Source organism: Armigeres subalbatus, chromosome 2 (genome assembly GCF_024139115.2).
Source record: "Armigeres subalbatus isolate Guangzhou_Male chromosome 2, GZ_Asu_2, whole genome shotgun sequence".
In the NCBI taxonomy this organism is placed as follows: Eukaryota; Metazoa; Arthropoda; class Insecta; order Diptera; family Culicidae; genus Armigeres; species Armigeres subalbatus.
Window position 1 is genome coordinate 165,442,824 of NC_085140.1, and position 11,760 is coordinate 165,454,583.

Below are 11,760 nucleotides of genomic sequence, written 5' to 3' on the forward strand. Positions count from 1 at the left end.
TTCGTTAATAACAAAAGCATGCTAACTACTTACGTTTAGTTTTTTTTAGTGATAATTTGCCCGTACTAGTTCGCAACGATCCGTACTATTTTCGTAGTGAGTATATAATTACTGTGGAAGGCATGAGCTGTTAGGTTAAGTTTGCATGAATTCAATGTTCGATTTTACCTTCTTTTTGCATGTAGTTTAAGTATAAGTAATAATATAATCAACCGTGACACTGCCCTTTTGAGTACTAAGCTAAATTTAAGTAGGATAATTAATTCACCTTTAGGAAAAACTTATTCAATTTTTAATAATTTTAACACCTCACCTATGCTAATGCACTTTAACTTTCTGCTGACTCAACTGTGCTCCTTTGTTGCTACTTACGATTAGCTGCCTGTCTCCCGTCGACCGGTGGGTGGTTGACAGTTAACGAGCCAAGGTCGGAGCTAAACTCATAAATAGACAAGGGTGATGTTGAACGCAAAGGTGCGTCGCATCTCGCAGGGTTGTGACACTCCCCCTCGGTACGTCACTGTTGTTCAGTTGGCTTACCTCCTGTTGCACCGACGTCTAATACAGCAACCTTGACCGCTGGCCTTTCCATCAGTCCAGTTCCTGTTTGCACGGTTACACGACGGACCTGTCCGTCTTCGGCTTGGATCGCTTCGATCACTCGTCCTCGTGGCCAACAATTCCTCGGAAGTTTCGCATCTACAATCAACGCTAGATCACCCTTTTGGATGGGTTTGACGGGCTGGAACCATTTTGTCCTACGCGTCAATGTGGGCAAATATTCGACCACCCATTTCTTCCAGAAGTTATCGGCGTACAGCTGGGCCATCTTCCACGATTGCTTTAGTACAGAAGGTTTGTCATCGAAAATGATCGGGGGCTTATTCCCGTCAGCAGACCCTAACAGGAAGTGATTTGGTGTTAGAGGGGGTTCAGTGTCGGTATCTAATGGTATGTCAGTAAGCGGTCTTGAATTCAGAATCATCTCTATCTCCATCAGTGTGGAGCGAAGAATCTCATCCGATGGCAAACGCGGAAGGTCGAAATCTTTCATGGTGCGCTTGACAGACTGGATCAAACGCTCCCAACAGCCGCCAAAGTGCGGGGCGGCTGGTGGATTGAAAGTCCACTTGGTGACAGGACTGACGAACTCTATCATAAGCTTCTCCTCGTCGACATGCTTGAGGGCTTCGTGCAGCTCCCGGAAAGCTCCTATGAAGTTCGTACCTCGGTCGCTTATGAATTCCAGCGGCGGTCCTCTTCTTGCTATGAAGTTACGTAGAGCTAAGATGCACGAATCGGTCGACAACGAATGTGCGATTTCGATGTGCACGCCTCTGGTCGTCATGCAGGTAAGCAGGACTCCCCATCTTTTCTCAGTTCGTCTGCCAACTAGCACTAACATCGGCCCAAAATAGTCGACTCCAGTGTAAGAGAACGGTCGCTGGAAGGCTGCCAACCGGGCAGACGGAAGGTTTCCCATTGCTGGTGGCTGTGGATTTGCTTTAAAAATCTTGCATCGTTGGCATCTTCTACGGACTTGATCAAACTCTGATCTGAGACGAGATATGTAATACTTTAATCGGATCTGATTCAACGCTGTATGGTGATTTTGATGTCTGTAAGTCGCGTGATAGTCGGCGATCACCAACTGAGTCACATAGTTTTTCCTCGGAAGCAAGATCGGGTTTTTGGTGGCTTCATCAACCCAATCGCAGGCATTTATACGTCCTAGCATTCTCAATACACCGTGCTCATCGATGATCGGATTCAGTTTGTGCAGCGGGCTGTTTCTCGGTAATGTGCGCTCCCATGAGTGTTCTGTTGAACCGCTGCGCAGCACCTGGATTTCACCTGGATAGGCCTGCTGTTGAACTGACCGGTAAATAATGTTCTCTGCTAGCTTCAGCTCTTCCTGCGTTAGTGGGCCGAGCTCGATGGAAGTCTTCCTGGCGCGCTTACGAAGATTCGATACGAAGCGATGAACATACGCAACCGACCTAAGAAGCCGTTTCCATTTTGAAAAGCGTTCGAAATTTACCAGTGGTTTTGTTACTGAGTGGTGAAGAATATTTGGACGAAGCTCCTCTACGGTTGCACCTTGATCTCCACTATAGCCAGGCCATTCATTCTCAGGCTGCCGCAGAAAGTCCGGTCCATGGAACCAACGACTGCTAGGCTGAAGGTTCGGCATCCTTTGCCATTTCGTCCCCTCGTCCGCTACATTTGCTTTAGTTGGAAGCCATCTCCACTCATTCACCTGCGTTGTATCGAGAAGCTCGCTGACCCTGAAAGCCACGAACTGGCTGAAGCGTCGGTGATCTGAACGTAACCAGCATATCACGTCACGGGAGTCGGTCCAGAATACACGGCGAGAAATCTCCATACGGTGCGACTTGGTTATACAATCAGCAAATCGAGCCCCAATTACAGCAGCCTGAAGTTCAAGGCGAGGGATCGAGAGAAACTTCAATGGGGCCACACGTGTTTTTGATCCAATAAGGGCACACTCCACTGTACCCTCTTCTTCGAACCTGAAGTATGATACGGCAGCTATTCCATTCTCGCTAGCATCACAGAATATGTGCAATTCTACCCTATTCGTCGACGCGGCGGACGTTATAACTCGGTAGCAACGAGGGATGCTGACTTGACGAACATTCGGCAGCGCTTCGATCCATGTGGTCCATTTCTCGACTAGCTTGCCACTGATCTCGTCGTCCCAACCGCATCCGGAACGCCATATTTCCTGCAGCAGGATCTTTAAGTAGATGAGAAAGTTGGCGATGAGTCCCATCGGATCATATATTGCCATCAACGTCCTCAGAACTTCACGTTTTGTAGGTATTCTGGCACCAGAGAGTAGCTCCACATCGTGCTTAGGTGACAACTTGAATGTGAACGTATCAGTTGTGGTATCCCACCACATTCCAAGCACCTTTTCTGTGGCCATCTCTGCGGAAAAACTCATGTTCTTCTCCTTCGTGTGATTCTCGTGCAAGCTTTCGACGACGGCATTGGAGTTGGATAGCCAGTTGCGAATTTCGAAGCCTCCCTGAGAATGTATGAATCGTACTTCCTTAGCAAGCTTCACTGCTTCTTGTTCGGTTTCAACACTCGCTAGCATGTCGTCGACGTAATGTTCGTATTTGATGCATTCTACAGCTCTTGGATACTGCTTTTCGAATCTTTTGCCATTCAGATTCTTCACGTAATGTGCACAGCTCGGGGAGCACGCCGCTCCGAATGTCATAACCGCCACCGCGTACACTTCGGGTTCAATTTCTGGTTCTCCATTGTGCCACAGAATCATCTGACTTCGCTGGTCCTGTTTCTTCATCTGAACTTGAAAGAACATTTCCCGGATGTCCCCTACAATAGCGACACGAAACTCGCGGAATTTGTACAAAACGGTGAGCAACGATACCAACTGATCAGGTCCCGTAAGGAGAAAAGAATTTAGCGAAACACCGTTGACTTTCGCCGCTGCATCGAAGACAATCCGAAACTTTCCAGGTTTGTTAGGGTTTGTAACTGGGAAAATCGGAAGGTACCAATCGTTAGAGTGCTTCTCTGTTTTCTCCGCTGCCGAAAGCCGACGAATGTACCCCTTCTCTTCGTATTCATTGCTACAGCCAATTCTGGATCTCTCCGTAAACGCTTCTGCAGACATGCCAGTCGATTCATAGCCATCCCTCTGTTGCATGGTAACATAATTTGGTCGTATCGCCACAATAAGCCGGTCTCGTATCGATTTCCTATCAAGCGAGTTTCAGTTGACAAAATTTGCATAGCACGCTCCTCATCTTTTGATGGTAGTGATTTAGATGCAGCAGAGACACCCAGCGACTCGATCGAAAAATACTCCTTCATGGCTGCATTCAGATCCTTGTCTTCCTCATTGACGCAGGCACAGATGTGGAAACTGTGATGGCCGCTGTAGCTGGAGATTATTGTTCCAGACTCTATAGAACAGGGACCATATACCATCCATCCCAGGCGAGTTTTTGAGGCCACCGGTTCGTTCTCGCTTCCTTCTATGCTTCTCGACGCATGCCCAAGCCGACAGTTATCCATACCTATGAGGATTCGTGGGGAGATACTATCACATGATATTAACGGCAATCCTTCGAGATAACTGTACTTAGTCGCTAGTTGAGATATTGACACCGACTGCTTCGGGAGAGAGAGATCTCGGACTGTATGAACTTCCGAAAGCTTGAAAACGTCGATTGTGACGGACACGCCACAAATCTTAAGTGCTAGCATAACCGACTCATTTTCATGTCGCCTGTGACCGCCCGTCCAATCGAGAGACAATGGATATGGCGTTCCTTTAAGGCCTAGTTCCTTTAGCAAGCTATGCTCCATCAATGTTGACGACGATCCATCGCTGAGGAACGCGTACGTAGACACTTGCTTCCCCTTGCCGTAGATAGTACCGGGAACCTTTCTAGCCGTTTTCGTATGCGTATTGCAGCTCTGCGTCGTTGTCATTTCGATCGTCGGCTTTAAGGACTCAGTTGCCGTCATGAGCATACTGTACCGCTTGTCGCCGTGTAGAATTCTATCATGCATGAATGTGCAGCCATTCCTCCCGCACGGTGTCTTCACTTGACAGGCGCCGAAATGTTTCCGTAAACACTTCCTACACAGCTTCTGCTCCTTAACCACTGACCAACGGGAACCGACGTCCATGTCGAGGAACTTCTGACACTTCTCTGGGCCGCCACAGTCACACTTGCAAACGGGACAGCATTTTGTAGCTGTAACGGGACTGTCTTTTGTAAAAAAACGTGACATATGGCTTACTTTCAGAGTGAACGTTGATGTAGTTGTCTTCCCATCGTTCGAGCTTCTCTAGTTTCGGAGCGCTAAGACTTGGTAACGCGACAATGCTCGCTGATTCGACCAAGCTTCCCAACCAATTTCCAAACTCTGTAAGCGAAACCCTCGGCAATCCCTGTCGATGGTATGCCCAGTTCAACCTTATTGACGGTGGCAATCTCTCGGTCAGCTCCTGAAGAAGTGTCACATTGCACATGTACTCTTGCAGTCCTGAAGCAGTAATGGTAGCACATATGTTTTGAACTGCAACTCCGAAATCAATCAATGGCTGAAGTTTTTCCACCTTTGGTGGCGGCATCTCCCGAATCTTGTTGACCATCGAATGAACAATGATCTCCGGCCTTCCAAAGAGGGTTTTCAGGGTTGCCAGTACTCCAGGTAAGTTCGCAGACGACAGCGCACCGCTTCCATAGCCTTCCCCTTCAGACTTCTTTGAAGCCGCAACATGTTCTCCTCATCGCTATATCCACAGATCCTGGTAGAATTCTCGTAGCTTGCGAGGAAAAGCGGCCATTCTTCCGGGTTACCAGAAAACAATGGAAGTTCTTTAGTAACAGCTTGGCGTGCTGAGATTTGACTTTGGCTTAGCGTAGGGCCACCGACGAAACTGCTAAAATTCGGCTGAAAGACAGTAGCTTGAGCATTCAATCCGGTACCTCTACCATTAGCCCCTGCATCAATCGACGTATGACGATGTAGCAATCTATTCCGTTCTTCAAAATGCTTCCTTTCTAATGCCTGCCTTCCTTCCAGCAACTTCAGCTCCTGTGCTAGAACATCATCGTCTTGACTTTCGTCGTGCACACTGATTCGTGGCAGTGGATTACCGGTTGAACTTGCTGTCGGTCCTGCTCCGAGTGTCAATTGCAGCTGTGGGTTTCCGTACGCAGCTACCGATGGTCCACCAAAGGCGCCTTGAAGAGGCAAATTGTCCAACGAACTTGCTGTCGCTCCTCCACCAATTGACAATTGCGTGGGCTGATCGCCAGACAATCCCTTTCTTGCTGTTCCAGTCTGCCGAAGTTGGTTTACCATTTGTTCCTGCACTCGGCGCTCCGAATCCTTCAGATCCTGTTCATATTTCTTCCGTTGATCTCTGAGCTCCTTCAGATGCTGGTCTCCCTTCTCCTTCATCATCCTCTCGAATTTCTTCTGCATCGCCGCTAGCTGTTTCTGTAGATACTCTTCCAGACTCGGATCCGTTGGTGCTCCGCTTGCTGACTTTGGTTTTACTCCTTTGCTTGCAATTTCAGATGTGGCTGTTCCGGTTGGAAGTTTATTCGACGCCTCCAGGCATTTCTTGCAGCACCACTCCACATCCTGAACACTCGAATCCACACTGACACACGCGAAATGATACCACTGTCCGCACTCATCACACGCTACCATACGGCTGTTATCTGGTTGCCGACATATCTCACAGCTCACTCCCGGTGGCGGATTTTGACTCGATGGGGAAGTTCCCCGCTTCTGACCGTCACCTCTTTTCGACATACTGACTGAAGCCCCCGATCTTAAACGGATTTTATAAAATATTGCGCTAGCAATAGGACAAATAGAAAGTATTGTTTCCGGTTTCGTAACTCTTGTATTTATTCTGAAGTAGAGAAGGAGTTATAAAATCCCTTTGGGGAGAGAATACATATGTCGAATTAGTTTTATCGTTTTCACATGCTATAGTGTATAAGTGTTTGTTTTTAGGTTTTTCTTGGGCATGGATACATCATAGATATTCGTTAATAACAAAAGCATGCTAACTACTTACGTTTAGTTTTTTTTAGTGATAATTTGCCCGTACTAGTTCGCAACGATCCGTACTATTTTCGTAGTGAGTATATAATTACTGTGGAAGGCATGAGCTGTTAGGTTAAGTTTGCATGAATTCAATGTTCGATTTTACCTTCTTTGTGCATGTAGTTTAAGTATAAGTAATAATATAATCAACCGTGACACTGCCCTTATGAGTACTAAGCTAAATTTAAGTAGGATAATTAATTCACCTTTAGGAAAAACTTATTCAATTTTTAATAATTTTAACACCTCACCTATGCTAATGCACTTTAACTTTCTGCTGACTCAACTGTGCTCCGTTGTTGCTACTTACGATTAGCTGCCTGTCTCCCGTCGACCGGTGGGTGGTTGACAGTTAACGAGCCAGGGTCGGAGCTAAACTCATAAATAGACAAGGGTGATGTTGAACGCAAAGGTGCGTCGCATCTCGCAGGGTTGTGACAATGGGTCTGTCTCATTTGGAGAATTAAACTGAAATTAAACTTAAAAGTGGCATTTCAATAATTATCGAATAACCCTACTCGCAGAGCAAGATTACTTTTGACAGATATCGAATCATTTTGTATTGATGTCTTATTGGAATTGCTGGATAGCACCAGCCATTCTTATGGCCGGGTTATTTGCTAATTTTCGAACTGTCACTTTTAAGTTTAATTCTCCAAATGAGACAGACCCTATATCCCCTCAAAACATCCATGACCGAATTGGGAATAGAACTCGCCATCTCCGGAGGGCAATGGATCAATCAAGGTAACTCATTTTGCACTCACCGCATCAAAACAACGGCGGCACTGTATACTTACTTACTTACTTATGGATCCTGTACACCTCCCGTGGTGCAAAGGGCCGACTTGAAAGATCTCCATCCTGAGCGTTGCCCGACTATCGCTTTAACCTGTTGCCAGGTTAGATTTCGGTCGACTTCTTTTATTTATTTATTGAGGCTTCGCCGCCATGAGCCTCTGGGTCTGCCTCTGCTGCGATGTCCCGCTGGGTTCCATTCTAATGCTTGTTTACAGATTTCGTTTCCGCCCCTACGTAGAGTGTGGCCGACCCAGCCCCACTTCCGATCCCGAATTTCTGTTGCTATCGGCCTCTGGTGACAACGACGATGGATCTCGTTGTTTGAGATCCAGTTGTGAGGCCACCAGGCCCGAATTGTATACCGCAGGCATCTGTTGATGAACACCTGCAGCCGTTGAGTGTTCTCCACTGTTACACACCATGTTTCACTAGCGTATAACAGCACAGATTTCACGTTAGAGTTGAAAATTCGTATTTTGGTGCGTTCACTTGTCTGCCTGTTTTTCCAGATATTTCTTAAACTCGCAAAGGCAGCCCTTGCTTTCTTGATCCGTTCGCGTATGTCGATCTTGGTACCGTCGTCTGACGCCATTTGGCTACCAAGATATTGGAAGCTTTCAACATTCTCCACTGGTTGCCCGGTTACAGTGACTTTAGTGGGCATCGGCCCTCATCCGAGAAGATTATATGGGGAACACACTTGTGATATTACCGTGGACCCCCGATAATTTGAACGGTACCTCATTCAAATTAACGGGGTTCATTTTTAATTTGAACTTCTGGTTACTCTATTTGCATCAGAAAAACTGGTTTTTGGCTGCTCTCTTGGCTGGTTTGTTTTGATTCTGCATTCCGTTTCACGATGTTCCATTTTTCTTTTCTCGATTCCACGTGGTAAATGACGTTTGAACCATTTTTAATTTGAACGATGTTCAAACGAACGGGGTTCAAATTAAAAACTGTTCAGATTAAAAGAGGTCATATTACCGGGGGTCCACGGTAATACCATGGTACGAAAATCTTGAAATGAGTGCCATACCAATTATTCTCTTCATTAAAGATAGCCTTGAAACTATTTTCTTGCCGCCTTGTACCATGGTATAAATACCATGGTACAAGGTGACAAGAAAATAATTTTGAATTTGAATATTGCAAATTTTGCGCCGTGTTCGACTCCCATGCAGAAAATATTGTCCCACCAAAATATGTTCCCACCAGTTTCTCCATATATGGATGACGTCTCCACTGCAAGAAAGAGCTTTTTGGGGTGCACTGAAAACCAAAACTACCCAAAAGTGGGTTGTTTGCACTCAAAACCGTGGTTTGGGCCAATAACCCAAATTTGAGTAAAATGACTTATCTGGCACTACACGCTTAGATTGGTTTACCTATTTATGGGTACTACATTCACTCATATATGGGTAAATGCAATTCTACCAATATTATTAGTAAAACTCACCCAAAAAATCGGTGAAAGTTACTGATATTCTGAAGAAATCGACTTTACCTATATTTGAGTAATCTCATTCACCCATATTTGGTTGAAAAAATTAACATAAACAAATCCGAACTGATGGCGGCCATGTCACGGTCGTCGCCGTCATCGCAGTAGTTTTTAAAGTTCCCTTTTCTATTATTTATGCGCGCCGTAAAATCGATATCCGTTGATGTGAGTGCTCTCCCTGGTGCTCTCCATATGAGGTAAATATTTTGTTGTATTTAATTAGCATTACTATGTTTTATAATATTGAATTTCGATAACTTTCAGGTTGCAACTCGCAGTTCTCGACGAGCTTCTCCAGCTCCGATCAGCAGCACCATATCAACCTCCTAACTGGCGACGAAAAACGGATACAAGTTCCCGAACCATGAATTGGTCACAGCCGGCAAGCAGTTTTGTACATCCATGTGTGGTACCAGTGCTTCGGAATCCTCCAGCGACCGTCTCAGTTTGGGACCTCTGGACAACTCCAACAAAAACTGTTGGTTCCAACATGCATTCTGCTCCGTCTTATTGTTCCCGATCGTCTTCTCGGGAGTAACCATAATAGCAAAGATGAACCGACAGAATTAACTGGAAAGATTAATCCAGACGGCAGGGTAATTCAAGAGTGAGACGAGAGTTAGAAAGAGGATGCTGCTATGTATGTTTGAGCCAAAGACCTCGCCAAAGACTATGTTATTTTGCTACCATCCGATACTGCTGCTAACCCGGATTGCCAAGATTGGTATGTTATTTAGTTTAAATTTTATAGTTGATTGAAATATTTTAGGATTTAATTGTGATTTTCAATGTTTTTCAGATCTTGTGTGGTGAAGGACAATTGTTTAATGGATCGATGCAGCAATTTATCGGTTGGACCGGCACAGCTAATATCAGCCAAGCTGTCACAAGTTCCGGAATGGCATGCCTTAAACTTCCACATTATTGGTGCTTCTGTGGGCAGCTATCTTGTGTTCCCGAGATTGATGTTTATACCACCATACTGACGTGAATCTGTTGCTGAGGGATGTTCTGGTTAGTCCGCGATCACTGCCATCTATTCCTGCTGTTGATTATAAAGCAGTAGTCTAGCATCCGGCAACCTCGCCGGCAACGAGAAGGTTTAATACATTATCGAACTAGGTATACAATATGAAATGTATGTCTGCAAGCCAATAAACGTTTTGCTTTATATTTATTAACTTATAAAATATTTTGCTTAAATAATAATCTTATCCAATACGATTTTTGAAACCAAAACAAAAAAATATCACCCATATTAAGGTAAATTTTACCTATAATAAAGTACCCATAAATAGGTGAACATTACCAATATTTCCATGAACCACTTCTACTCAAATATGGGTGAATGGTACTTCACCCATAAATAGGTATGTGCACTTTTTTGAGATTATGGGTACTGTTCACCCATATTTGGGTGAACTGAACTAAGCGTGTAGGTAGTTTGCCTTTAATCCCATGTAAACAATTTACCCAAAGCTGAGTTTAATTTATCCAAAGCGGACCTTAATCAACCCAAAATAGAGAATATTGAATTTACTCAAATTTGGGTTATTGGGCTGAGCAACCTCGGTGAGGTGTTTGCATCTTGCTCTAGTTTTAATAGCAATCATGGGAAAGAAAGGGAAAACTACCCAAATTTGGGTAAATTTTCTCTGCGATATTCTCATGAGTGCGTATATTGAACTCAAAGTTTGGGTTGATTTATCTGTCCGTGTGTGAGAAGAAAAGATATTTTAGTTACTAGATAAAGATTGTCGCTGTCGTCGCTGTCCGGAACATCTTTTGCTGGCGAGGATAGGGGAGTTAAATGTCAAAGATGGAAAATCCATACGATTTGACAGGTATGTACCACACATGTTTCGGACAGCAGAACAAAGGGAACAGTAGCGACACCCAAGTAACCATGAAGCTATATATGCTTGTAAAAAACACAGCCCGAAAAGTTGTCTTAAAGTGGAAAAGGGCAATTATAAGACCGAATTAATGGTTCATTACTTTGGCATGTTGAAATAAAGCACCAGTAATGCATCGCTGCATTCGTATTGCTGATTTAGAGTATCGTTGTCTGACAGTTGATAAATAAATGCAACAACACATCGTTAAAACAGATCTAATGCTATTAGCATTTAGCATGCCGATTTGTGATTGATATATGTGCAATATTGTAATGCTTGGTGTTACTTGGGCAATCTTTATCTTGTAACTAAAATATCTTTTGTGAGAAGAGATGCAAGAATGATGTTTTGGATTGTGCTTTCGCTAAATTCTATATAATTTGACGTGTGAGCATTTGTTTTGTTACTTCGACAAATTTGCATGGTACACTCAGAAATAAAATAAATCTGTGAATGCATTGAAATAAACCTTTTTAGCTATTTTTTACTTTTAAACTAAGCATAGTTTAATAGGTATACTGACTAGTAATGTAGTTTATACTAAGCTGGAATATCACGAAAATATTTTTATTTAGCATTCTGTTTTCGCATATTTTTTTTCATTTACTTGCCACCGCGCGTTGGGTTTGTGATTTCCGGAAAATTGTCCATCGTAGTTTTTTTTTATAGTTCCATCCTCGGTTCCGTCACGAGTGTTTATTAATTCCCCGTTAAAGCAACCGTTTCTACATAGCAGAAAATGCACATGGATAATGGCCGTTCGCTGGCCCGTTTTGGCGATTTGCAAAGCAACGGTAGCTCTTCTTCAAGGACGACGACTGCAACATCCGCGGAGCGGCTATATAATGGTTCCCGCTTTTAATCTGTGCCATACATACGAGTATCATGGCTCGAAGCATTTGGATTGCCCGAGGA

At 44.3% G+C, this 11,760-nt stretch overlaps 1 protein-coding gene and 1 long non-coding RNA gene across 2 annotated transcripts; one reads left to right on the top strand and one right to left on the bottom strand.

The window, feature by feature from the left end:
* Positions 1 to 517: 517 nt before the first annotated feature.
* LOC134209356 (uncharacterized) lies at positions 518 to 5,167 on the bottom strand. Its single transcript, XM_062685341.1, has 3 exons — positions 4,813 to 5,167; positions 3,866 to 4,766; positions 518 to 3,758 (listed from the first exon to the last, which is right to left on the bottom strand). Exons 1-3 carry the CDS (start codon positions 5,165 to 5,167, stop codon positions 518 to 520), a joined length of 4,497 nt encoding a protein of 1,498 aa, XP_062541325.1.
* Positions 5,168 to 8,879: 3,712 nt separating this feature from the next.
* LOC134215434 (uncharacterized) lies at positions 8,880 to 10,064 on the top strand. The gene is made up of 3 exons (XR_009980155.1): positions 8,880 to 9,144; positions 9,212 to 9,671; positions 9,747 to 10,064. It is a non-coding gene; the product is annotated as an uncharacterized LOC134215434 (long non-coding RNA).
* The last annotated feature ends 1,696 nt before the right edge of the window (positions 10,065 to 11,760 follow it).